Source organism: Hoplias malabaricus, chromosome 7 (genome assembly GCF_029633855.1).
Source record: "Hoplias malabaricus isolate fHopMal1 chromosome 7, fHopMal1.hap1, whole genome shotgun sequence".
NCBI lineage: Eukaryota > Metazoa > Chordata > Actinopteri > Characiformes > Erythrinidae > Hoplias > Hoplias malabaricus.
In genome coordinates, this window is record NC_089806.1 from 38424346 (window position 1) to 38450158 (window position 25813).

The 25813-nt window shown below is 44.9% G+C and overlaps 1 protein-coding gene across 5 annotated transcripts in view; it reads left to right on the plus strand.

Annotated features, from left to right (window-relative positions):
• Positions 1-25813, plus strand: part of mei4 (meiosis-specific, MEI4 homolog (S. cerevisiae)) — a 59228-nt gene that overhangs the window by 11721 nt on the left and 21694 nt on the right. For 2 of the 5 annotated variants that reach the window (XM_066677567.1, XM_066677566.1), the window contains exon 4: positions 8558-8689. In XM_066677567.1, coding sequence (XP_066533664.1) covers positions 8558-8689 — 132 coding nt within the window. Of the gene's footprint in view, positions 1-8557; positions 8690-10856; positions 11060-14838; positions 14976-21960; positions 22037-25813 lie in introns of those variants that run through there. The other 3 variants (XM_066677568.1, XM_066677570.1, XM_066677569.1) reach the window with 3 other exon arrangements.

Genomic DNA, 25813 nt, shown 5'->3' on the forward strand with positions numbered 1-25813 from the left:
GAAATCCTGCCTTGTAAAATACAGTGTACCCAAACCCTTCAGGCCCTAACGCAATCTTAAAGACCCCTTGGACTGAAATAAATCATGGCCGTCCTCCATCAACCATTGCCCATGCATCTCGAGAGCAAGAGAGCATCAGAACCTCAATCAAAGGCAAAGCAAGTTCGCCTCAGTGCTTCTGAATGCCGCTGAAGGTGTAATATCGGCTCCAGACTTTATGTTGGTTTACGGCGTGCACTGGAGCGGTTAGATAATGATTATATCTCATGGATTTATTCAGGTGTGACATATTACAGAGTAGACGGAGTTTCCACTGAAAAACTAATCTCGCAAAAAAATATTCCCAAACTCCTGCCGCAGAGACGCAGGTGTGGTCTCGAAGCCCACAGGGGATGGCGGATGCAGCCGCAAATAACGCGCCTCGTAAAATACGGCCCCCTTGTCAGAGAGGGAGGCGGTTGATTGGATGGGTGCACGCATACAAAAACACTGTAACTCTTTTTAACATGACGTGCCACTTCTAGGGCAGTGAGCGACTGTGAGCGCCGTGTCCTCTAGGACCGCACGCATTTATCAACAGCTTTGAGATTAGCCTGCCGCCTGCGGTCAAGAGAGCGGGCCTTGGGATATTTATAATGGGGTCGGACAATATCAGCCTAATTAGATTTTCACATTTGTAAGGCATTACTTGAAAAATATTCAGAGTACCCCCCCTTTACCACTACCACCAGAAGCAAAACAATAAATAATAATTATAATAATGATGGCTACTCCACATGGGTGATGCATTCAGAACAGCTCATGTGCCATTCAGAACATACTCTACTACGTTAAAGGAGGCATGTTTCACACAAACAGTGAACGTAGAACACAGCTCCAGGGTCTTAAAGAAATGAACATGACCTGCTTTTGTCAAAATACCACAAGGATCAAACCCCACAGCCCAGTACTCGCTCTGTCTAAAGAGCCCTTTTCAGAAAGGCTGGTTTCAGCACCTGTTTCTTTAAATGAGAATGAGCAACAACTCACCTTAATGCGAGCACACCAAAGGAGTGAGGAGCAAAGCCGGTTTGTTAAGCATTTTCACTGGGTCTTCTCTTGTCTCTTATTCTGTTGTAGGGCTGACGGTAGGGCCAAAATTTATATCACAATATGTTTCTAAATTTCAGTCGATATGATATAAATCTGATATCAATATAAACAACATAAAAGCCACAAAAAATATATTCTTTTTAAAAATATTAATATTTTTAAGCTAGGGACAGCACGGTGGTGCAGCAGGTAGGTGTCGCAGTCACACAGCTCCAGGGGCCTGAAAGTTGTGGGTTCGATTCCTGCTCCGGGTGACTGTCTGTGAGGAGTGTGGTGTGTTCTCCTTGTGTCTGTGTGGATTTCCACCGGTAGACTGTCTGAGAGGGGTGTGGTGTGTTCTCCCTGTGTCTGTGTGGGTTTCCTCTGGGTGACTGTCTGTGAGGAGTGTGGTGTGTTCTCTCTGTGTCTGTGTGGGTTTCCTCCGGGTGACATTCTGTGAGGAGTGTGGTGTGTTCTCCTTGTGTCTGTGTGGGTTTCCTCTGGGTGACATTCTGTGAGGAGTGTGGTGTGTTCTCCTTGTGTCTGTGTGGGTTTCCTCCGGGTGACATTCTGTGAGGAGTGTGGTGTGTTCTCCCTGTGTCTGTGTGGGTTTCCTCCGGGTGACATTCTGTGAGGAGTGTGGTGTGTTCTCCTTGTGTCTGTGTGGATTTCCTCCGGTAGACTGTCTGAGAGGGGTGTGATGTGTTCTCCCTGTGTCTGTGTGGGTTTCCTCTGGGTGACTGTCTGTGAGGAGTGTGGTGTGTTCTCTCTGTGTCTGTGTGGGTTTCCTCCGGGTGACATTCTGTGAGGAGTGTGGTGTGTTTTCCTTGTGTCTGTGTGGGTTTCCTCTGGGTGACTGTCTGTGAGGAGTGTGGTGTGTTCTCTCTGTGTCTGTGTGGGTTTCCTCCGGGTGACATTCTGTGAGGAGTGTGGTGTGTTCTCCTTGTGTCTGTGTGGGTTTCCTCCGGGTGACTGTCTGTGAGGAGTGTGGTGTGTTATCTGGCGCCCCCTCCAGGGTGTATTTGCGACTTGCGCCCAATGATTCCAGGTAGGCTCTGGACCCACCGCGACCCTGAACTGGAAAATGGTTATAGATAATGAATGTATTAATTTTTAAGCTAACTTTAAAAGTGAGGATAATGAACTGGGCAGCGCCATGTAAGGAAAGATCAGCCAGTGACCGATGCTATTAATAATGAATATATAATAATAAAAATGTGTTTAAAATTACATTTTTGTTTTTGAAACATTTTATTTTGCAATATATATATTGATATTGAACTTTTGTTTAGCCCTAGTGTGGTGTGTGTGTCTGTGTGTGTTGATCTGTTTAACCTCTTCTTTGTGCTCTCACGCATATGCCAGTCCATCGCTGTGATTGGAGAAACAGACGAGGGGGCGGTACAATGCTAAAGTCTCTGCGCTACACTTAAGAGAAGCACACATCTCCTTTTATTCCATTAGGCACACCACATGAAAGTGAATGTGTGGTCTTGTTTCACAGTGTGTGGGTTAATAGGCTCCAGAATCCCAAATTAATGTGCATATGCACTGAACAAGGGAATTTTTAATAATGAGCCCTTTAAACCCAGCACCCAGTCATGTATAGATAAGGCTGACAGTGGTTTTTAACAGCTGATATGATGTAGTTCAGAGTGTAAGTAGCTATTCTTATTACAATTACAGACCCACCGTGACACTGACCAGGATAAAGTGGGTATATACTGAATGAATGAATAAATGAATGAATATTGACTCAGGGTTTTTGTAGTTTGTAGCTGGATTAGCTGTGCAGGTTGTTGATTGCTGCGACAGTCTGAAAAAATGTACACTCCATGAACGTTATTATTTATTTTCATTTGTGCTGGCCCTGAATATTTAGATATTCGTCGTATTGGTTGGTATTCAGGTTTTTTATTTTGAGAATCAGATATTCGATTGTGGGCGGCACGGTGACGCAGCAGGTAGTGTCGCAGTTACACAGCTCGAGTCCTGCTCCGGGTGACTGTCTGTGAGGAGTGTGGTGTGTTCTCCGTGTCTGTGTGGGTTTCCTCCGGGTGACTGTCTGTGAGGAGTGTGGTGTGTTCGCTCTGTGTCTGCGTGGGTTTCCTCCGGGTGACTGTCTGTGAGGAGTGTGGTGTGTTCTCCGTGTCTGTGTGGGTTTCCTCCGGGTGACTGTCTGTGAGGAGTGTGGTGTGTTCGCTCTGTGTCTGCGTGGGTTTCCTCCGGGTGACTGTCTGTGAGGAGTGTGGTGTGTTCTCCCTGTGTCTGCGTGGGTTTCCTCCGGGTGACTGTCTGTGAGGAGTGTAGTGTGTTCTCTCTGTGTCTGCATGGGTTTCCTCCGGGTGACTGTCTGTGAGGAGTGTGGTGTGTTCTCTCTGTGTCTGCGTGGGTTTCCTCCGGGTGACTGTCTGTGAGGAGTGTGGTGCGTTCTCCCTGTGTCTGCGTGGGTTTCCTCCGGGTGACTGTCTGTGAGGAGTGTAGTGTGTTCTCTCTGTGTCTGCATGGGTTTCCTCCGGGTGACTGTCTGGGAGGAGTGTGGTGTGTTCGCTCTGTGTCTGCGTGGGTTTCCTCCGGGTGACTGTCTGTGAGGAGTGTAGTGTGTTCTCTCTGTGTCTGCATGGGTTTCCTCCGGGTGACTGTCTGTGAGGAGTGTGGTGTATTCTCTCTGTGTCTGTGTGGGTTTCCTCCGGGTGACTGTCTGTGAGGAGTGTGGTGTGTTCTCCCTGTGTCTGCGTGGGTTTCCTCCGGGTGACTGTCTGTGAGGAGTGTAGTGTGTTCTCTCTGTGTCTGCATGGGTTTCCTCTGGGTGACTGTCTGTGAGGAGTGTGGTGTGTTCTCTCTGTGTCTGTGTGGGTTTCCTCCGGGTGACTGTCTGTGAGGAGTGTGATGTGTTCTCCCTGTGTCTGCGTGGGTTTCCTCCGGGTGACTGTCTGTGAGGAGTGTGGTGTGTTCGCTCTGTGTCTGCGTGGGTTTCCTCCGGGTGACTGTCTGTGAGGAGTGTGGTGTGTTCTCCCTGTGTCTGCGTGGGTTTCCTCTGGGTGACTGTCTGTGAGGAGTGTAGTGTGTTCTCTCTGTGTCTGCATGGGTTTCCTCCGGGTGACTGTCTGTGAGGAGTGTGGTGTGTTCTCTCTGTGTCTGCGTGGGTTTCCTCCGGGTGACTGTCTGTGAGGAGTGTGGTGTGTTCTCCCTGTGTCTGCGTGGGTTTCCTCCGGGTGACTGTCTGTGAGGAGTGTGGTGTGTTCTCTCTGTGTCTGCGTGGGTTTCCTCCGGGTGACTGTCTGTGAGGAGTGTGGTGCGTTCTTCCTGTGTCTGCGTGGGTTTCCTCCGGGTGACTGTCTGTGAGGAGTGTGGTGTGTTCTCCCTGTGTCTGCGTGGGTTTCCTCCGGGTGACTGTCTGTGAGGAGTGTAGTGTGTTCTCTCTGTGTCTGCATGGGTTTCCTCCGGGTGACTGTCTGTGAGGAGTGTGGTGTGTTCTCTCTGTGTCTGTGTGGGTTTCCTCCGGGTGACTGTCTGTGAGGAGTGTGGTGCGTTCTCCCTGTGTCTGCGTGGGTTTCCTCCGGGTGACTGTCTGTGAGTAGTGTGGTGTGTTCTCCCTGTGTCTGCGTGGGTTTCCTCCGGGTGACTGTCTGTGAGGAGTGTGGTGTGTTCTCTCTGTGTCTGCGTGAGTTTCCTCCGGGTGCTCCGGTTTCCTCCCACAGTCCAAAAACATACATTGGCAGGTGTATTGGCGACTCAACAGCCAACAGCCAGGACCCACAGCGACCCTGGACTGGATAAGGGTTACAGATAATGAATGAATGAATAAATTTTTGGTTGTTGGCTAAATGTAGGCTATCAATAAATATACATTGCTCTGCTCGTCGAAAACCCTTCTCTTTCCATATTCAGTTAAAGTCCTTGTACGAATGAAGCCTAAAACAGCTTGACACACTGAAACCACCTAACACTCACAACAAAGCGAGGAGCCGCACTGTGGATTGGGAGCCTGGAGATTGAGGTTTTAAAATGGGCACTAGATTATTTGAACAAAACCCACACAGCAAACACCCACCCCCCACACCCCCCAGTTTTTTAGACATTTGGAACATCCCAAACTCTCATTAATTTACCCAGAAAATGAATCACAGTTCCTGAGAGAATTGGTATTCAGTCTGAGTCAGAGCAGAGGCCTCCACCACAGTGATGTCTGCTTTAAAGTAACTACAGAACATATCTTCCTTACATATTTACATAAGTAAGCGTGCGTTGACTTATTTTCAAGTCACCAAAACAAGCAAAGGTTATTTAAACTCTGGAACAGCCCACTTTGGCCTGAGGCTGACCATATGACAAATGCTCCGTGAACACTTTGAAGTGAAATGTGTGTGTTTGGTGTTCATTAACCAGCTGACAGTGATTGCTCTCTTTTTAGCCTCTCCAGCTTTCCTCCGCCCTGCTGGCCCGGTCCGAGCCGCTAACGAGCTGAGATACAGTTGTCTTTTATTTATTTTGTTTTGTTGATGGCCGAGCTCTATCAGGCTGCTGCTGGCGCCGTGGATCGGGTCCTGCGGTACCGGCCAGTTAATGATTACAGTGTCTTCACTGGCCTCGGTGTCACAGATGGCCGAGGCTCTATTGACTGGAAGCGTGATTTTTAAATTTTGTTTGGGGGCCTGTTTGAATGCGTCTGGATGCAATGTGGATGTGTTTGTGTCTGTGTGAGTGGGTGTAATGTGTTTCTCATCCTGAGCATTATTCCTCTGATGAGGAACAGAGGGTTGGAAAGGAATAAATCGGCATATTTAACAGCGTCTTATTTTGGTTCTTCGTAAAGCGGCGAGACGACTCTGAGCACCCGTTTCACCCATTAGTGCCACGGCTGGCTGACTGACTTCTTTGCTCATAGTTTAATTAAAGTTTTATTATTTTCAATTATCCTAAGTTTGGGAAATGATTTCTCCTGCGTGCCTGGCTAATTCGCGCGTCGGAGCTTAGATAGAGCTAATCTGCCGTTCAGCTCCGCTCCCGCCGCATGTGCCAAGTGCGTAGGCCGAGGCAGGGAAGGCGAGGTAGCGTCTTTCTTGTTTACTCACAGCTGCATCAAAGGGTGCACAGGTTTCCGAGTTAAAAGGTTTCAGTGTTCTCGCTCCTCTCCAGTCCCTCAATTTCAGGCATTAGATGTTCAAGTGTGATTTTAGGCACAGTTGGGAAAGGGCTAAATTGAATAGGACGGAGGCGACAATGGGGCATTGGGGGTTATTTGAGGTGTCTTGATTTTTTTTTTTTTTTACATAATTCTTTTTTTTATCGCTTGTCTTAATGAATGGAAATGCTCAAGGATTTGTCTGCTCTCTTTCATTTTGAAGCATGATAAAGGGTCTAATTTCATAAAGCATATTTTTTCAAACGTCTGGCATGCTTTCATTTGCATTTGACATCAAACCAAATTTTGTGTTTCAGGAAAAGAAAAAGTAATTAAATTTCAAGTTAATTCTTCATTCATTCATTGTCTTTAACCCTTATCCAGTTCAGGGTCGTGGTGGGTCCAGAGCCTACCTGGTATCATTGGGCGCAAGGCGGGAATACACCCTGGAGGGGGCGCCAGTCCTTCACAGGGTGACACACACTCACACATTCACTCACACCTACGGACACTTTTGAGTCGCCAATCCATCTACCAACCTGTGTTTTTGGACTCCTCACAGACAGCCACCCGGAGGAAACCCACACAGACACAGGGAGAACACACCACACTCCTCACAGACAGTCACCCGGAGGAAACCCACGCAGACACAGGGAGAACACACCACACTCCTCACAGACAGTCACCCGGAGCGGGAATCGAACCCACAACCTCCAAGTCCCTGGAGCTCTGTGACTGCGACACCTACCTGATGCGCCACCATGCCGCCCAAATTAATTCTTTTAAGTTTTAAATTAAACAGTCCCAGCGTTACCACACATCATTCATCACTGTAAGTGGGTTGTATCCTTTAAATTTGACCCCGAAATCTCCTTTTCCATCACACATTTCATGCCTTAAATCACACCGCTGTACACTTTATTGAAAGACTTTTTAGTGTTGCGTAAAAAAGCTGAGAGACCTGCATAGTGTAATGTTGTTTTCTGAGACCTCTGCTTTTACACACACACCCTTTTCATCATCGCTGACCCCCATCACTCATTCTGAAATCGAGCAGCCTCTTATTGCTTCTCTCAGACGCCCATTTCCCCCCAGTCGACCCCCCCCCCCCCCCACCACCACCCCTGCTGCTGTTACAGGTGGCACAAACCTTTTTAGAATTTTTTTTTATGTATGAATTCAGCTACTCCTCTGTCAGGTTATACCTGAATGGAGCCATAGGCTTCTAATAGCTCCGAGAATGGCCTGTTTTAAAATGCATGGAAAAGTAAATGTAGCCTATGCTGTGGTTGCTGTATGAGCATGCATCAGAGACCTGACGCCGGTGTCAGAGAAAACTGATTCAGACGGGTATAGACCGAACGGGTAAACTCTTTTTTCTTATTTATGCACACTTTAGATGCCCTGTTTGCTTAATGTTGCAAAGTTAGTGTTCAATGAAATGCGTTGCTAGTTACTGGGGTGCACCTCAAGCCCTGAATCTAGGAACCTGCACGGGCGGATCCAATATAATTTCACAGTCAGTTTCATTCCTCAGAGCTGTATCACTCTGACGTGCACCTTTCTGATTGTTTCCTATTAGTTCGCCCGCGGACTTTATCTCCAGTCGAACATGTTTCATAAATCATACAGTTAGGTTACATTTAGAAGCGCCGGCACTTTAATTGCGCTACTGGGGTTTCATTACATGGACTAATTGGACTTTCTCGTTCCCTGAATGAGGTTCCTCTTCCCTTTGCCCTACATGTAGGGTGCCGAGTCACCCGCTGGTGTTCTTTAGAAGGAAATTCCAACCCACAGAAATTCACTCTCACACTCTTTGTCAAAAATCCATGTGGTTCCATGTGGCAGCATTGATCTCTTCCTGTCTGCAAGACCTCTGCCTCTGTGTAACTCTGTGTTCCTCTGTTATCTGCCTCAGATAACTTCCAGTTCCGCCTTAAATGTTGCAGTAGCATCACAAGGCCACAATGTACTTGCTTCACCATTTAAGGTGGACCTGGAAATGATCTGTGTGCTATTAGAGATGTTTTATGTTGGTTATGAACTAGAGGGAGGTGATGCATTAAAACTAGGCATTCATAGCAGTGTTTGAAATGTGCCCCCTGAAAAATCTCAGTTTCCAGCTTGGCGCTTCCCCAATGAGAATCCAGACACCATACCCTTAGGCAAAATGGAGGGGTAGGGCTAATGGGTGAAATGGGGCTCACCCAAAGTATAGAGATGGTTGGCTGTTCTGCTGTTGAGCTTTCTACACACTGCTCTGATGTTCATCAGCCAGAGCGAGCTGGGAGAGACTGGAGCCAGGGGTGAGTGTAAACCGAGCTGTGTGGGTAACGTCTTGTTTCTGTCTCGCTCTAGTTTGCAGTGCAGGAGACGTTGACAGAGTGCCTGATCTCTCTGGGAGGCAGTGGTGTTCTCAGGTCAGTGCTCATCAGACTCCTTCTGTCCCACATCATCCACCTGGCCCAGGACCTCTGGAATGCCTGTCAGGTAAGACCCCGACCATCTGCTAAAGCAGAGAGCATGTGGTCTCGTTTCCCTCTTTGGTAGCGCGAGAACAGTCGGATCCTTCACGTCCGTATGATTACTGATGCTATTTATATATTTCGCCCGCAAACTGTGTTAGCTTTTGATTTAGTTCATTTGAGACGGTTTCCAAATCCGCACCCTCAGCAGCAGGAATCGAGTTGGCACCGCAGACAAAATGAGAAAATGTGTGAAAATGCGTGAAGGAAGGAGAGGAAAACAGGAGAATTTAGGCCTACGGTGTCTCCTCCCGCTGAGCTCCTCTCTGGAACACAGAGAGTGCCTGTCGTGCCTTCGCCCACAATTTTATTAAGGAACAATGCGTGTATAGTACGCTCTCTATGGTGTGAACGAATCCTGCTATAGTTTAACACTTTCTGCAAGGAGATTCTGATTTTGTTTTGCACAGTGCGCAGTAAGACAGTTCAACTGCTTCTCACTAAAGCTGCGGGGAGACCCTGAGACAACAGCTCTCTCCAGCGCTGACAGCAGACAGCAGCAGATCACTGTTTAACCTGGAAAATTTGCCACAGGAGTGAGGGGGGCTCCATAGAGGCTTGGCTGTTTGTACAACTGCCCTGCTTATAAAGATAACGCTGTGGTTGCTATAAAAATGGTTTGCCTACAGGATGTCCTAAGCAGGCACTCTGCAAAGGAGATAATGTTGGGTAAAGATAATTACTAAATGAACACATTGGAACTGACAGGCTTGGGAGCCTGGTTAATTGGAACAAAATTTAGTGTGTGATTTAGACTCAGCCCAAAGAGCACTATACTGACAGTAGACTAGCACATGCACACTTAGGACCCTTAGCCCATTTTTACGGTTCAGTACAAGGCCAGAGTTCAGGAGCTTGTTGACTGCTGATGTCACACTTTGAAAAAACGGGTGGAGAAACAAACACAAGCCCTGTAGCCTGCTGCAGTTGTGAGTTTAGAGCCTTTTAGAGCCTTCCCTTGACTTTGTGCCCACAGGTAAGAGAGTATATCCTCTAAATATGTGTGATTTGAGCCTCAGTTCTCTGGAAAATCATCTGCTGTGATGTGCTAAACCACAAATACCTGTTAGCTTCTAAACAGTGTAGAGCCGGTCTTATTTCACTTATGTTTTTAGCTTTTCTGTTTCTTTAGCACCAGTTGAAATTTGCTCTCTCAGAATAGTTATTTATTTTTATCGTCAACACACGTGTCAGTCACGTCACTGTCACTCTTTTGGCACTGATATGTGTTTACAAAACTCTCAAATTAGTAAAAAAAATACATGTATCATTACTAAAAATAAAAAAGCAATACAGTGGAAACAGTAATAAAAAAGAAATAAAGTTTTAAGTGGTTACACATCGCTACCTTGAAGTCGTGACGACTGGCTGGAGCAGTAACACAGGCACTGGCTGTATGACGGGAGGTGGAGGGGGTGGAATAACGGAGAGTAGGCGGTGAATGTGGGGAGACGAAGCGTAAATACGTCTTAGCACGAATTTTGATGTCTGCTATTTACACTAATGCTAAATTGCTAAAGCTACAATGTGCTAATCTTAAAAGCTCACTCAAGTCTGGGCGCGCTGGGAGACTCGCCTATTGGGGTCAGTGGCCATTTCCAGCCGCCGACTCGGTGGAGGCTCAGGTTCGTTTCTAGAGTCATTGTTCGTTGGTGGAGGCAAAAAATATTCAAATGCCCGGCTCGTATCTTAAAAAGTTCGTTAGTATAGGCGTTCGTTAGTAGAGGTTCCACTGTATATTTGTGTATATCTATATAGTGTTTATACCTGCCCTAGGAAGCACATTTCTTTTCAGTGTGCTACCGTCTTCCTGCCACTGTTTTAAAGATGCATGAGGCTTCATTTCTTGTTAGATTCACACTGCTTCTTCTGAGCAATCATGAAGTAAATTTAGAGTGCGAAGGTTTTAAAGTGCTTATTACGGACACAAGTTTGCAGTGAAGCTCAATAAATCAATCAATCTGTCTTCACATTCTTTACACATCGTAGTAAACACATGTCGCCAGTTTTTGGCATCAGACTGAAAGGGTTAGTTTGTTATACTGCCTTTAAAATGAACAAAAGTATACTATCAGACAAGTTCATTACCAAACACAGATTTCAGATTGTCCTATCTAAATTGTCTCTGTCAGTTCCAAGGCAAGGCTGAGTTGCTAGCAGCAGGATTTCGCCACTTGCCGGCACTCATTCTAAGTGGTAACATCAACACCATGCTAATGTGCAGCGGAGTTTGAAGAGGAGCATCTGACAGGTGTAGAGCCTGGCAGACTTTGCACAGCTGTGGATGAGATTGTGCCTGGGTGTTGCTTTACTTTGTCACGTTTTTGTTCTTCGTATTTGTACAATATTTTTCTGCTTCTACATGTTTCATTATAAACTTAAAGTTAATGTTATGACCCTGTGTTGATATTTGTTATTATTTAAGAAACTCTAATATAAAGCCACTGTGGTGCAGCAGGTTAGTGCCGCAGTCACACAGCTCCAGGGACTTGGAGGTTGTGGGTTTGATTCCTGCTCCGGGTGACTGTCTGTGAGGAGTGTGGTGTGTTCTCCCTGTGTCTGCGTGGGTTTCCTCCGGGTGACTGTCTGTGAGGAGTGTGGTGTGTTCTCCCTGTGTCTGCGTGGGTTTCCTCCGGGTGACTGTCTGTGAGGAGTGTGGTGTGTTCTCCTTGTGTCTGCGTGGGTTTCCTTCAGGTGACTGTCTGTCTGAATTGGATAAGCGGCTAGAGACAGTGAATGAATGAATGAATAAAATAAAGCCATCTGTAAAATTATGCAATGATGTCAGGTGCCTGTCCTTGGTTTAGTAACATGTTTAGTAGAAGCTGAAGTTTGGTTGAGTCTAAATGGATATATTATATTTCATAACAAGTGAACACAGTTCTGACATCTATGACATGCTATGGTCAAAATCCCACAAGTATCAAACACCACAGCAGCATTCTCCCTCTGTCTAAACAGCCTTAAAAAGCCCAGTTATACTGAGCCACACACTCTTTACCCTGACAAGAGCTCACAGCTGATAGGAGCGAGGAGCAGAATCTCTGGTTTTTAGCTGTTTTCGCTTAGTTCTCTTTCTTCTTCATTCTCATTTTCATCCATTTTTACCCTGTACTCTTATTTCTCTGTGCACGTTATGTCTATTTTGGTCCGTTTAACTTTGTCTTTACTCTCTTGCATAAACGCTGGTGAATGGAAAGACTCAGACTTTCTTAACATGTTTGACATTAGAAGCAAAGCAGTATAAGAATGTCTTTTTACCCATGTTTTCTTCATGTTTTTTTAATGTGGGCAGCCCACAAAAACATCTTTTTCATATGTCCCTTTTTAAAGTTATTTTCATCAGTACTTTTTGTTATGGATTGCTCGCCATGGTTACAAGGAAAAACAAGAGTGAAGTTGACGCTTTTAGTAGCATTTAAAACAGGACCTCAAGGTTTGTGATGTCAATATTGCACCGGCGATACTAAAAAATAAGTGTGTATTTCTCTTTATAATCAAATAACACACTGAAAGATCACTTGATTAGATACATCTACCTTGTATGTTTATTCAATGTCCCTTTTATCAGCACTGATGTGGGGGTGGTGTGTTAGTGTGTGTTGTGCTGGCACAAGTGGATCAGACACAGCAGTGCTGTTGGAGTTTTTAAAGACCTCAGTGCCTCTGCTGGATTGAGAATAATCCACCAACCCAAAAAATCCATCTGACAGCGTCCTTCGTCCACTGATGGAGGACTAGAGGATGACCAACACACACTGTGCAGTAACAGATGAGCTACTGTCCGTGACTTTACATCTACAAGGTGGACCAACAAGGTAGGAGGGTCTACCAGAGTGGACAGTGCATGGACACAGTGTTTAGAAACTCCTGTGTCTGATCCCTCCAAGAATTGTAGAACTACAAAGTGCTCCTGTGTGGTCAGTGGAGCTGATATAATTGGCAGTGAGTGTAGATACGAGGTAGGAGTTCCTAATCCGGTGATCGTTCAGTTTACAGCAGTCATTTACATAACAGCCATCCCCAGTCGACGCTGCTTTCTGAAGTCTGAATGAGTTTCCTCCTCCGTCAGCTTTCTAGGCACCTGATAAACACAGGTGGATGGAAGTGAATAGTTTTGAGCCAAAAATAAGGGTTATTCAAGCGGCTGGATTGTATAATTTGTGTTGTACTGTATAATTTCATGGAATAGTAATTGCAGCCCTGTGTGCAAGGGATTTTCCTTTGTTACTGACTGACTCTGACGGAGTGAATCACCTTGTTGTTTTATGCCAACGAATGGGAATATTCCTTCTTAATTTACTTCAGAAATGTACAGTATTCTGACTAGGGCTGGACGATAAGACCGGAACATATATCACATGGATTAAATCTACTTAACTCTTGTTCTTATTTTCTCTCGAATTCCCACGAAGTAGGGGAAAGATATATTTGTTTATGAGTATTTGGACTTTTAAACCCCTCCCTGTTACTGTTATCAACCCACCCTCTGCATTAAACAGTCGTTCTATAATGTTTTTCAGCTGGAACTACATGTGATATCCCACCAGTTTCTTTAATAGAGTCATTCCTAAGCTGTGATTTAGCGTCAGTGAATTTCACTCGGATGTGGACATGAACAACACATGTACACGTAAGAAATACTTACTTTTTCCTAGATTTTCCCTCAATATCCACGATATAGGAGCCATAAGCCCCCTTGAAAAAGCCCGCGAAGTAGCGAGGGATTACTGTACTTGAACAACCAGCTGCTGTTAATACGGAGGATGATTGTCCAGGAATATGGAATTGTCTTATTGTCTGAGCTGTGAGCTGCACGTTGCAATTTTTTTTTCAACTAAAACTTGGGTCTGTGCTTCATTACGTTTACAGTTAACTCTCTCCTTGAAACTTTAATTGAGCAAATTAAGAGATTCTAATTCAAACACCATTTAAATAAGACAAAGAAAAAATAGTTAGAAATGTTATAATAAAGTAAATACAGGATGGTTTCCTCTAACCAATTTGTCATGAATTCCAATCAACGCGTTTATTTATTTTATCTCTGATCCCCAAAAAAAACAGGGAAATACCAGCATTTTAACTTGCAATTAGTCATGATTAATCACAGAATGGGGCAGCACAGTGGTGCAGCAGGTTAGTGTCGCAGTCACACAGCTCCAGGGACCTGGAGGTTGTGGGTTCGATTCCCGCTCCGGGTGACTGTCTGTGAGGAGTGTGGTGTGTTCTCCCCGTGTCCGCGTGGGTTTCCTCCGGGTGACTGTCTGTGAGGAGTGTGGTGTGTTCTCCCTGTGTCCGCGTGGGTTTCCTCCAGGTGACTGTCTGTGAGGAGTGTGGTGTGTTCTCTCTGTGTCTGCGTGGGTTTCCTTTGGGTGACTGTCTGTGAGGAGTGTGGTGTGTTCTCCCTGTGTCTGCGTGGGTTTCCTCCGGGTGACTGTCTGTGAGGAGTGTGGTGTGTTCTCCCTGTGTCCGCGTGGGTTTCCTCCGGGTGACTGTCTGTGAGGAGTTGGTGTGTTCTCTCTGTGTCTGCGTGGGTTTTCTCCGGGTGCTCCGGTTTCCTCCCACAGTCCAAAAACACATGTTGCAGGTGGATTGGCGACTCAAAAGTGTGAGTGTGTGAGTGAATGTGTGAGTGTGTGTTGCCCTGTGAAGGACTGGCGCCCCCTCCAGGGTGTATTCCTGCCTTGCGCTCAATGATTCCAGGTAGGCTCTGGACCCACCGCGACCCTGAATTGGATAAGCGCTTACAGATAATGAATGAATGAATGAATGATCACAGAATGTCATTGTGCCATTGTTAGCACGCTTACATTTTTATAATCGAGTGACACCACTAATCCCAATATCGCTGCAAAAGCCGCGGAAAAACTAACACGAACATGAAAACAAAAACAAACAAAATGTTAGATTGAGTAATGAATGTAAGTCAGTGACAGATGCTGTAAATAATGCATGTTGAAATATTTATAAAGTGTACATTGTTATTGAAACATCTCATATTGTGATTAAATATTGATATTGGATTGTTGTTCGGTCCTAATCCTGACTCCTGTAGATATGCCATGTACCACAGTCAAAAAAGCTCTCACTTTGTTTTCCTCTTATTCGTAATAGTCTATCCTTTTTCCTTCCCACGGACTGGAGACTTCTCTGAGTGGACTTGTCCTGGCCTCAGGCCCTCAGCCAATCCATCACTCCTCTTCCATGAGATTTTTCCTTTAAACCAACAGCCAAAACCAATAAAAGAGAGACGGGTCTTATAAACCCATTCGGTGCAATGGCTCCAATTTACTGTGAAGACAATGCATCACCTGAAATTGCTGGAGAGAATCGGCTCGTACAGAGGCGGTGCAACAAAGTTTTTTCCCTAAACTTGCAGTGCATGAGCTGCGTCACCTCAAATGTGTGTGTGTGTGTGTGTGTATATATGGAGAAAATGACACAAAGAGTCACAAATGCCGCACTCTGGAAATAGTAGCTGTGACGTTTACGGTGTTTATAGTAAAATGTATCAATGATTGAAGGAATCACAGATTTTTGTGACAGGAATAGGGCTTGGTGCAACTCTCTAGAGGAATCTTCACACCAGAAACGCTTGTGGATTTGTGAAGCTCACTTTAATGACATAATAAAGCTGTTGTCTGTATGCCTTTTAAGGCTTGGCAGTCTGTTCTCTTGTCTTAAGTGTGACTCAGATGAGTCATTTATACTTATGCTGTTTTGTGTCATACTGCTGGCAACGGAAGGTTGTTATTGCTCTGCTTTAGCTCCACATGCCTTCGTTTTCTGCACAGCAAGGACATGGAAATTACAACTTAGTTGCCGTCGAGGGAATAGTCGAATTTGGTAATGTGACGTCTCCGCTGGCCTGATCAAATTGGGCTCATATGAACGGTCTGTTTTCAGACAGGATGGGTTATTACTTTCCAAGTACTTCATCGTTAATTTAGCGATGACAGGAACACGCGAGAGGAGATGGTGAGTCAGCATGATGGCTTTTATAAATTCGGTGAAGTCACTGAGTGAGCCGCTAAGGATACGGATTAAGTTCAATTCACTGTGGTCCAGGGTAAAGTTATAGATCGTTAGTTGATATTGGTTTTCCACAGTGAAATCACATGTATAAATGCATATGAAAACACAAAAATAAAGAAAACACTCAAACAATGTGGAGGTTGAAGCATTAACGTTTTTTAGAAACTCAAAGATAAAACAACAAAAGAAATCAACATTACACATATTTAATACATATGAATACATATACACATACACAATGCATCATAATATTCATTATATAATAAACACAACTTTATTTTTTAAAACATATTTAAACTTGCATAGTGTGCTACACATTGTTATAATTCCTCATCACAACTATTCCACAAACAGAGTGGAGAAATACTGAAATAAGAGTATATTTATCTGGGCCTATGCTGATATCTGATATTATACATGTAAATTTCTGCTGATATACACATGTATAAACTACAGAATTACCCTCCAGGGTGTGTTCCTGCCTTGTGCCCAGTGATTCTGTGTAGGCTTCGGACCACCGCAACCCTGAACTTGATAAGCGTTTACAAACAAAGAATGAATTAATGAATTAATGAATAAACTACAGTAATATAAGATGCCATGGATTAACACAAGGGTGCACAAGTCCAGTCCTGGAGGGCCGGTATCCAGCAAAGTTTGGTGATTGCTCTACTTAAACACACCCCTTAAACCTGGCAATTAACAGATGAGTTGAATCAGGTGTGTGTGCATAGAGCAATCACCTAACTTTGCTGGATACCGGCCCTCCAGGACTGGAGTTGTGCATGCCTGGATTATCATATTAGACACATGTTTGCATAACAGTATTTGCATAATATTTTATCATTCAACCAACTTCAACATTGAAACTATGAACAAGAAACCCTTTAAAAGCTATGTTCAGTATTCATTCATTATCTGTAACCCTTATCCAGTTCAGGGTCGCGGTGGGTCCAGAGCCTACCTGGAATCATTGGGCGCAAGGCGGGAATACACCCTGGAGTGTACTGGCGACACACACATTCACTCACTCACTCACACCTACGGACACTTTGGAGTCGCCAATCTACCTACAAATATGTGTTTTTGGACTTTGGGTGGAAACCGGAGCACCCGGAGGAAACCCACGCAGACACAAGGAGAACACACCACACTCCTCACAGACAGTTACCCAGAGGAAACCCACGCAGACACAAGGAGAACACACCACACTCCTCACAGACAGTTACCCGGAGGAAACCCACGCAGACACAGGGAGAACACACCACACTCCTCACAGACAGTTACCCGGAGGAAACCCACGCAGACACAGGGAGAACACGCCACACTCCTCACAGACAGTCACCCGGAGGAAACCCACGCAGACACAGGGAGAACACACCACACTCCTCACAGACAGTCACCTGGAGGAAACCCACGCAGACACAGAGAGAACACACCACACTCCTCACAGACAGTCACCCGGAGGAAACCCACGCAGACACAGGGAGAACACACCACACTCCCCCGGAGGAAACCCACGCAGACACAGGGAGAACACACCACACTCCTCACAGACAGTCACCCGGAGGAAACCCACGCAGACACAGAGAGAACACACCACACTCCTCACAGACAGTCACCTGGAGGAAACCCACGCAGACACAGAGAGAACACACCACACTTCTCACAGACAGTCACCCGGAGGAAACCCACGCAGACACAGAGAGAACACACCACACTCCTCACAGACAGTCACCCGGAGGAAACCCACGCAGACACAGAGAGAACACACCACACTCCTCACAGACAGTCACCCGGAGTGGGACTCGAACCCACAACCTCCAGGTCCCTGGAGCTGTGTGACTGCGCCACCGTGCCGCCCTATGTTCAATATTTTTAATAATAATAATAAAAAAAACAAAAACACTGAACATTGAATTTAAAGGGTGTCTTGTTTGGAAAATCTGATCTTAGTCTATATTTCCACATTTATAGACACCCCTTATAATTACCAAATTCAGCTTGTTCAAAATGCACCTATAGTGGTGCACACACAGCTCACCATAGAAAATTACAAGATGAAATGGCAGCAGCTAAACATGAACCCAAGGACACCATGCTAATTGTCAAGTGTCTGAATAGGGCGGCCATTTGGTCATTTTTAATTGATGTTGTATGTGATGTGTCCTCACATACAGGCCTTCAGATATCATTAATATATACCACTGTAAAAACATGTCACTTTTGATCAGCTTTTATCACGAAAACACAAAAGAAACCCAACAGCGTCAAGGAGAGACTGGTGCACAAATCACCACAGCAGCGACCTCGTGAATAGGACCTAATTGGGGTAGCATGTTTACCGCTGAGTTTTATAAATCAGGCCTTTTGTTCTTTACCTTCCCACCTTTTTGCCCACTAGCGCCGATGCGGTTTATTCCTGGACGCTCAGTTGCTAACGAGATCCTCCGTCCGTTACCTGAAAAGAGAGCTCGCTTGGCCGTGGTTGGCACTGATTGAAATCTTGAATCTCATTTGAAAGCTGAATAGCCACCATTTCTCTTTATGATGGATCAAAAAAGCTTACTCCAAAGTGACCTGCTTCATATGTTTAGTCTCCTTACACCTGGTCCACACTACAGGATTTAAAAAGCCCTAACTGATGTTGAAAATGTGAGACACTCCACACATAAAGATATGTTTTACAGATTTTTGTGTTTAATCGTTGTTAGTCCTTAAGACACCCTTAACACTACACGATCTGCCCTGAATGAAACACCACACACCTACAGAAAGCTCTGCTCCTTCAAACCTCGCGGGAGTTTCTCGCGAACACACACTAGGGCTGTGTAGGTACCTGTTCTCCTGATCTCTCACAATGCAGCATTTTGAAATTAATGTGTATGGAACTGAGTCACATTGGAGGCAAGCCTTAAAGGCAGCAATATTTCAACACATTGCCAGGGCAGCTGTACTAATGCTTCCTCGCCAGAATAATTACAACTTTATTGGAGCATTAACAGACAAGCATTAACTATAGACACGACTCTACGCCTTCCTCCCTCAGAACACTGCCTCAGTAGACAACATTAGTGGATAGCGGTTAAATGACCCAGCTCGGCTCTTATGGGGTTACTATGTTTCTAGACTCACATTGCTAGAGCCTCTACGGAGAGTCTGTTACCTTTCACCACGTAGCATGTTCAAGAACTGGCTACTACTGCAGGAGACACGCAAATTGACCAATCAGAAGGCTGCTATTTTTACATGATGTGTAGAAGGAGACAGTCTCTGAATGTATGAGTATTCCGTAACTTGTACTTCCAGGTAGCCACCCACTTCAAGGACGGGCATTGGCACAGTGAGCCTGCAACTGAGGCTTGAACTATTGGCTACACTGCCCCCAACTGTTCAAGTGTTTCGTACACATACACAAGCAAGTGAACACAGACAGAAGATTCTGTAGTTATCATTATGCAGATTTAACACTGAGCATTGTTAACAACGAGCCAATAACATTGCTACGTCACAGGAAGTAATACATGGCTAGCATCGCATCACACAGTGTGACATTTCAGGATAAATTTGTTGCAAAATTGGAATGGCTTTATTCTTATGTACCTTTCATTTGCTACTGATATCAACTTGTGATGCAGATCCAGCAGAAGCTAACGGCCTCTCAGGACGCCTGGTGTAGGGCCGTTTATTTCAGACTAATTTGTTATTCAGATTTGGAAGGTGTTATTAAAAAAAAAAAAAGACCCTCCTCCCAAAACACATAAAAAAATAAAAATAACAAAGCCACCTCTTGAACAAGAGGTTACTGTTTTTCATTCACTGATGCAATGGCAAAGTAATTTCATTATGGTAATAATGTACTTTCACTTGTAATAACTGAACAGGCTTTCATTGAACATGCCTCACTACACCTGTGGCAGTCATTTTTTATTTTTATTTTACAGCCTGTAGCCTTTTTGTGTTTACGCTAATAACATTTTAATGCGGCGAAGTTCACAATAACCTCTGCCCCCAGACCATAATTCCGCATTTCTATTCAGAAAGATTAGCATGTGCTTGGGATGCGTTCGAGTGCAAAGGCGGTATAGAAGGAGTCCTGCTGCGGAAAACACTCCGAGGGCATGGATGTAGATAGTACTCATAAGTAGGCTCTTGTATAACGTTTAATGTAGTGAGGGAGCTGTGTGACAATATTAGCGTCTCAGTTTGATGAAGTGTCACATTACGCCACAGTGCTTTTCTGAGCGTGCTGTCCTCTGTAATGTGCTGCTGATTTGTGTTGCAGCAGGAGCCTGAAGAACAGCGTTTCATTGCAGTGTTTACTAGTTACACGGAGGAATGACAATGACAAGGAAGATCACTTTGGTTTTCTTTTTCTTCAACACTTCCTATGTTAAAAGTTCTGAAAATTGTCCAATAAGGCAGAACAACTTCATGCTAATGTTGCTAGCCGGTTATTCCCCTGGAAAATGGACACTACAGACAGGAGACCTTTTTCCCTGATCATTGAATTAACACAAAGCAACAAAAAGAACACAGCCTTTGATTCCTAACAGACAACCGGTATTTGAATTCTAGGCCGATGCCTGGACCCTAGAACCAGTTGTTTATGGACAAAAAAATGTTTTTATTTTTTATTTATTGATCAGTCTCTATTTATCATGATGTAAAGTTTTGTTTTTTAAAGGACATCCTTCTAAAAAGGCTGGATACAACAAAGGTTTATTCCTGAAGAGTATTTCATTTTTATTATCAAAACATAACTGTCTTACAACATAAAAATTAATGTTATGTGCCTTACCACCCCAAGCGTGTAAACAAGTAGAAAAGGGAACATATCCATCCATTCATCCATCCATTATCCATCGCTTATCTGGGTCTGTGTCACGGGGGAAGTAGTCGGAGCAAAGAAACCCAGACCTCCCTCTCCCCAGCCACTGCCTCCAGCTCCTCCGGGGGTATACCAAGGCGTTCCCAAGCCAGTCGAGACATGTAGTCCCTCCAGCGTGTTCTTGGTCTGCCCCGGGGCCTCCTCCCTGTCGGACATGCCCAGAACACCTCTCCAGGAAGGCGTCCAGGAGGCATCCGAACCAGACGCCCGAACCACCTCAACTGGCTCCTCTCAGCATGGAGGAGAGTCTCTCCCGGATGTCCGAGCTCCTAACCCTATCTCTAAGAGAGAGTCCGGACATCCTGCGGAGAAAACTCATTTCAGCCGCTTGTACCCGCGATCTCGTTCTTTCGGTCAGTACCCAAAGCTCGTGACCATAGGTGAGGGTTGGGACGTAGATTGAACAGTAAATCGAGAGCTTTGCTTTCCTGCTCAGCTCTCTCTTCACCACAACGGACCGGTACAGAGCCCGCATTACTGCTGACGCTGCACCGATCCGCCTGTCAATCTCCCGCTCCATCTTTCCCTCACTCGTGAACAAGACCCCGAGGTATTTAAACTCCTCCACTTGAGGCAGGGTCTCATTCCAACCTGGAGAGAGCACTCCACCCTTTTCCGACTGAGTACCATGGACTCGGACTTGGAGGTGCTGATCCTCATCCCTACCGCGTCACACTCGGCTGCAAACTGGTCCAGCAACAGCTGGAGGTCCTGGCTCGATGAAGCCAACAAGACCACATCATCCACATAACATATTAAGTAAGTTTTTACCCTACAGATAAATAAAAAGTCCCAAGTGCTGAACCAATTCCAAAATTACAAATGGTGGGCGGGGCAGGGCGGGGGTGGTAACTTCATGTGAGAGGGTGAAAATATTCATTCATTCATTCATTCATTATCTGTAACCCTTATTCAGTTCAGGGTCGCGGTGGGTCCAGAGCCTACCTGGAATCATTGGGCGCAAGGCGGGAACACACCCTGGAGGGGGCGCCAGTCCTTGGGTGAAAATATAAATCTGTAAAAAATTAAAATTGAAAAAAATGGTATTTTTGATTAAATAAATGATTTTATAGAATGATAGCTCATCCTTTGCCAGCTGGTTTGACCATTTGTCTGTCTGGCCGTCCTTTTGTCCATTTGTATGTATTCTTATGCAGCACTAAATTGAATAAGAACAATACCCTTTTCTGGGAAGGTGTTATATTAAGTTCCAGTCTTTTTTCTTTTGACAGTTTCTAATGACTGTTTAAAACTACGCTCTGTTATATACGCTTTAATATTTACCACCGTTCCTGTGACTTTACCCTCAGAGGGAGTTGGAGCTGTTACAGCACATGGTGTTGGCTGCAGAACCTGTGTCGAAATGAAGAAATACACTAGAGGAAGGTATGAAAATGCCAGCGCTAACTAGAGAAGGAAAATGTTCTCACACATGTGACATGCACTAAAAAAAAAAACCAAATGCCAAAAGTCAGCAGACTCCTGTTCAGCGCGACGTCCTTGTTTGCACAGAAGGCTGCTTCAGATTGCTCTTGAACGTGACTGAACCTTTCTGTACCTTACCCAGCTGCTCCTGATGTTTTATTCAGAAATGCACATTGAGAGGGTCTCGCGATTCACATTTCAGTGCATTCCAACGGGTTCACGCTCTAGAGCCGGATGGTTAAGGTGTTCTTTATCGTTTTTTCCCACATTTTTATCACTCCGTCTGTCCCCCCGCCATGTCTATATCTCTTGGCCTCCATATTCATATTTCTGCCATCTTTCTCCCCCCCCATCTTAGCGACAGCAGTGAGAGCAGGGCCTGACAGGCTGAATGTTATTTTTAGTGGCTGCTTGGCGTTGATTTATGTGAGCGTTTAGATCCAGTTTAACCCCTCATTGGGGTTGGCAGGAGACATATGGCACCCCCTCCCTGCCTTCTTTGACCTTTGCTTACATCCAGCAGTGGATGCAGCGTGAGGTATTTGTGGATGTTTTTCTGTCTCCATTTTTTTTTTTTTCTTCTTTTATCTGAGATAAGCTATCTGCTGCCAGTTGCTAGTGGTTATAAGGTCAGCTCTTTGGCTTGCAAAGCCGATTCTACCATGGACTGAAAGCTCAACTTCCAAATTGGGAGTGTTTTCATAAGGGCTGCATGATACCAACATCCAATAATTGATAATGCTGTCAATACTAAAGAAATGTAACTAACTTAACCTCAAGTATTTGTGGCAGAGAATAGTGTACTTGTAGTGCCAGGTAAGAAAGAACAAACCCTGGAACTCCATTTCTATTTAATTTATTTTATTTAATTTTTATTTGTTTATTTATTTATTCATTTATCTATCCATCATCCATCCAGCCAACAATCCATCTGTTTTTGTGTACAGTACAAAAGCCACAGAAAAAAACGAACATGACATCATCATCAACAAACATAAACCTGTTGGTTTGTCAATACTGATATTCATTCATTCATTCATTATCTGTAACCCTTATCCAGTTCAGGGTCGCGGTGGGTCCAGAGCCTACCTGGAATCATTGGGCACAAGGCGGGAATAGACCCTGGAGTGTACTGGGAACACACACATTCACTCACTCACTCACACCTACGGACACTTTTGAGTCGCCAATCCAGCTACCAACGTGTGTTTTTGGACTGTGGGAGGAAACCGGAGCACCCGGAGGAAACCCACACAGACACAGGGAGAACACACCACACTCCTCACAGACAGTCACCCGGAGGAAACCCACGCAGACACAGGGAGAACACACCAAACTCCTCACAGACGTTCACCCGGAGGAAACCCATGCAGACACAGGGAGAACACACCACACTCCTCACAGACAGTCACCCGGAGGAAACCCACGCAGACACAGGGAGAACACAACACACTCCTCACAGACAGTCACCCGGAGGAAACCACGCAGACACAGGGAGAACACACCACACTCCTCACAGACAGTCACCCGGAGGAAACCACGCAGACACAGGGAGAACACACCACACTCCTCACAGACAGTCACCTGGAGGAAACCCACGCAGACATAGGGAGAACACACCACACTCCTCACAGAGAGTCACCCAGAGGAAACCCACACAGACACAGGAAGAACACACCACACTCCTCACAGACAGTCACCCGGAGGAAACCCACGCAGACACAGGGAGAACACACCAAACTCCTCACAGACAGTCACCCGGAGGAAACCACGCAGACACAGAGAGAACACACCACACTCCTCACAGACAGTCACCCGGAGGAAACCCACGCAGACACAGGGAGAACACACCACACTCCTCACAGACAGTCACCCGGAGGAAACCCACGCAGACACAGGGAGAACACACCACACTCTTCACAGACAGTCACCCGGAACTGATGACAATGCCCTGTAATGAACATCAGTCAGTGACAGATGTTGTAAATAATGTATATTGAAATACTGAAAATGTGTTTAAAAATCATGTCATTGTTATTGAAACGTTATATATTGCGATATGTATTGATATTGAATTATTGTCCACCCCTAATTTAAGGTTGTTTTGACTGTAGCAGTTTTAACTTCAGACATTGCATACTTATATAAAAGCAGCTTGTGGCTCAATCTCTCACTAATCTGACGTGTTATTGATTAAGCACTATGTTATTTGTGAAAACGCTTGGCAAATATACTTCCGTTATGATCATGCTGTGTACCTATAGCTTTTGGGGACCACTCATTTTGGACATTCGCCCTGTTTCTAAGAGGACGTGGGTTTTACTTTAGGCCACGCTTGTTGCTCTCTGGTCTATCTCTCCATCTTTGTGCTCCATTTTTGAGAAAACATCCCCAAAAGTATGTTAGTTATTAGGACGTCTGGAGAGACAACCTTGCCAACAGATAACCAAACAATGATGGCACCTCGGGTGTAGCTTGGTCGCCCAGAGCTGCCATATGCTGCGCTGATATCTGTAAAATTAGCTTTGTGGCCTGAGGGAGGTGAATTGTGTTGCCAGTCCCTGGCTAGAGAAGAGAGTGCATAATTGAAATGCCTCTCAAAGTGCCCCGTGTTGATTGAATCCAATCCGTCGCTCTCTTTTCCCACATTGGTCTTCTTTTATTTATATATTTATTTTTTTTTTTTTATTTTTTTAGACTCTCTCTGAATATTTGAGTATCAGAGTAATGACCTTCCTGCTCCTGTGCTTCTATGAAAGCAGAAGCCTCTGCCTTTCGTTAACGCGATGAGTGCAGCCGTAACGGTCTCACTGTAAGGTCACTGAGCGTTTTAGTGACCCACCAGAGAGCCCTGTAAAGATCACCTTCCCCCCTGGCACCCAATTAGTGTGCTTTCTCTGGAAACACACAAGCCGTGGTCAAGCAGAGGGTGGGTGAGCGCATCTCGCGCCATTAAGGGATAAAAGCCTGCTACGTGAACTGCCTCCTCGCTCTTAGATGTTTGCTCAAGGAAGAGAAAAGTGGGGGGTGAGGGGTGACAAGGAAGAATGGCAGGTAAGTCTTCATTACAGCTGCAGTCTTGTATTCTCCAAATAAACCAAAAGACCATGGTCTCTGTTCTTCAACAGTGTGTCAGTGTGGACTTCTGAACTTCTGGTTCCTCTGTGATCATTTAAATTTACATTTTTATTTCCTTTTCTTTGGATTTGTTCCAGCTTATTAACAACTTTTGTGTAAATTTTTTTCTAGGGCTTTTCAGCATTTTTGGTCCTAAGTTCATGATCCTAAGTTCATTAACTGTTTCTCTGACTTGCTAACAAAGCTCAGGACTAGCCACTAAACACAGCAACTGGAGAGAACAAAGGGTCATATCTGCGGGGGTTGGCTTTTCATGGCTGTTATTTGACAGTGACCAAAAGTGTAGCTGAAAGAAAATCTACTACTTTAAAGGCAGCATAGACAATTCTGGAGAACTACTGTTCTTACAGCAAAACAACCTCTACACACCAGACGTCGGTGTTAATTCAGAAGTGCCACGTCTTTTAAGGTGGCACGGTATGTCCGAGTAAGAAGCTAGCTGTACCTGGTTTATTGTTGAAGTTTAACTTCTGTACATTTTTATTAGCTGAATTTATTTGTAACATTAGTAGCACTTTTTGTTTGTTTTACTTTCATGAAACCCACCTTTACTGATCCATCTAAAACAGCCAAAATAAGTAACAATATTTTAATAATAAT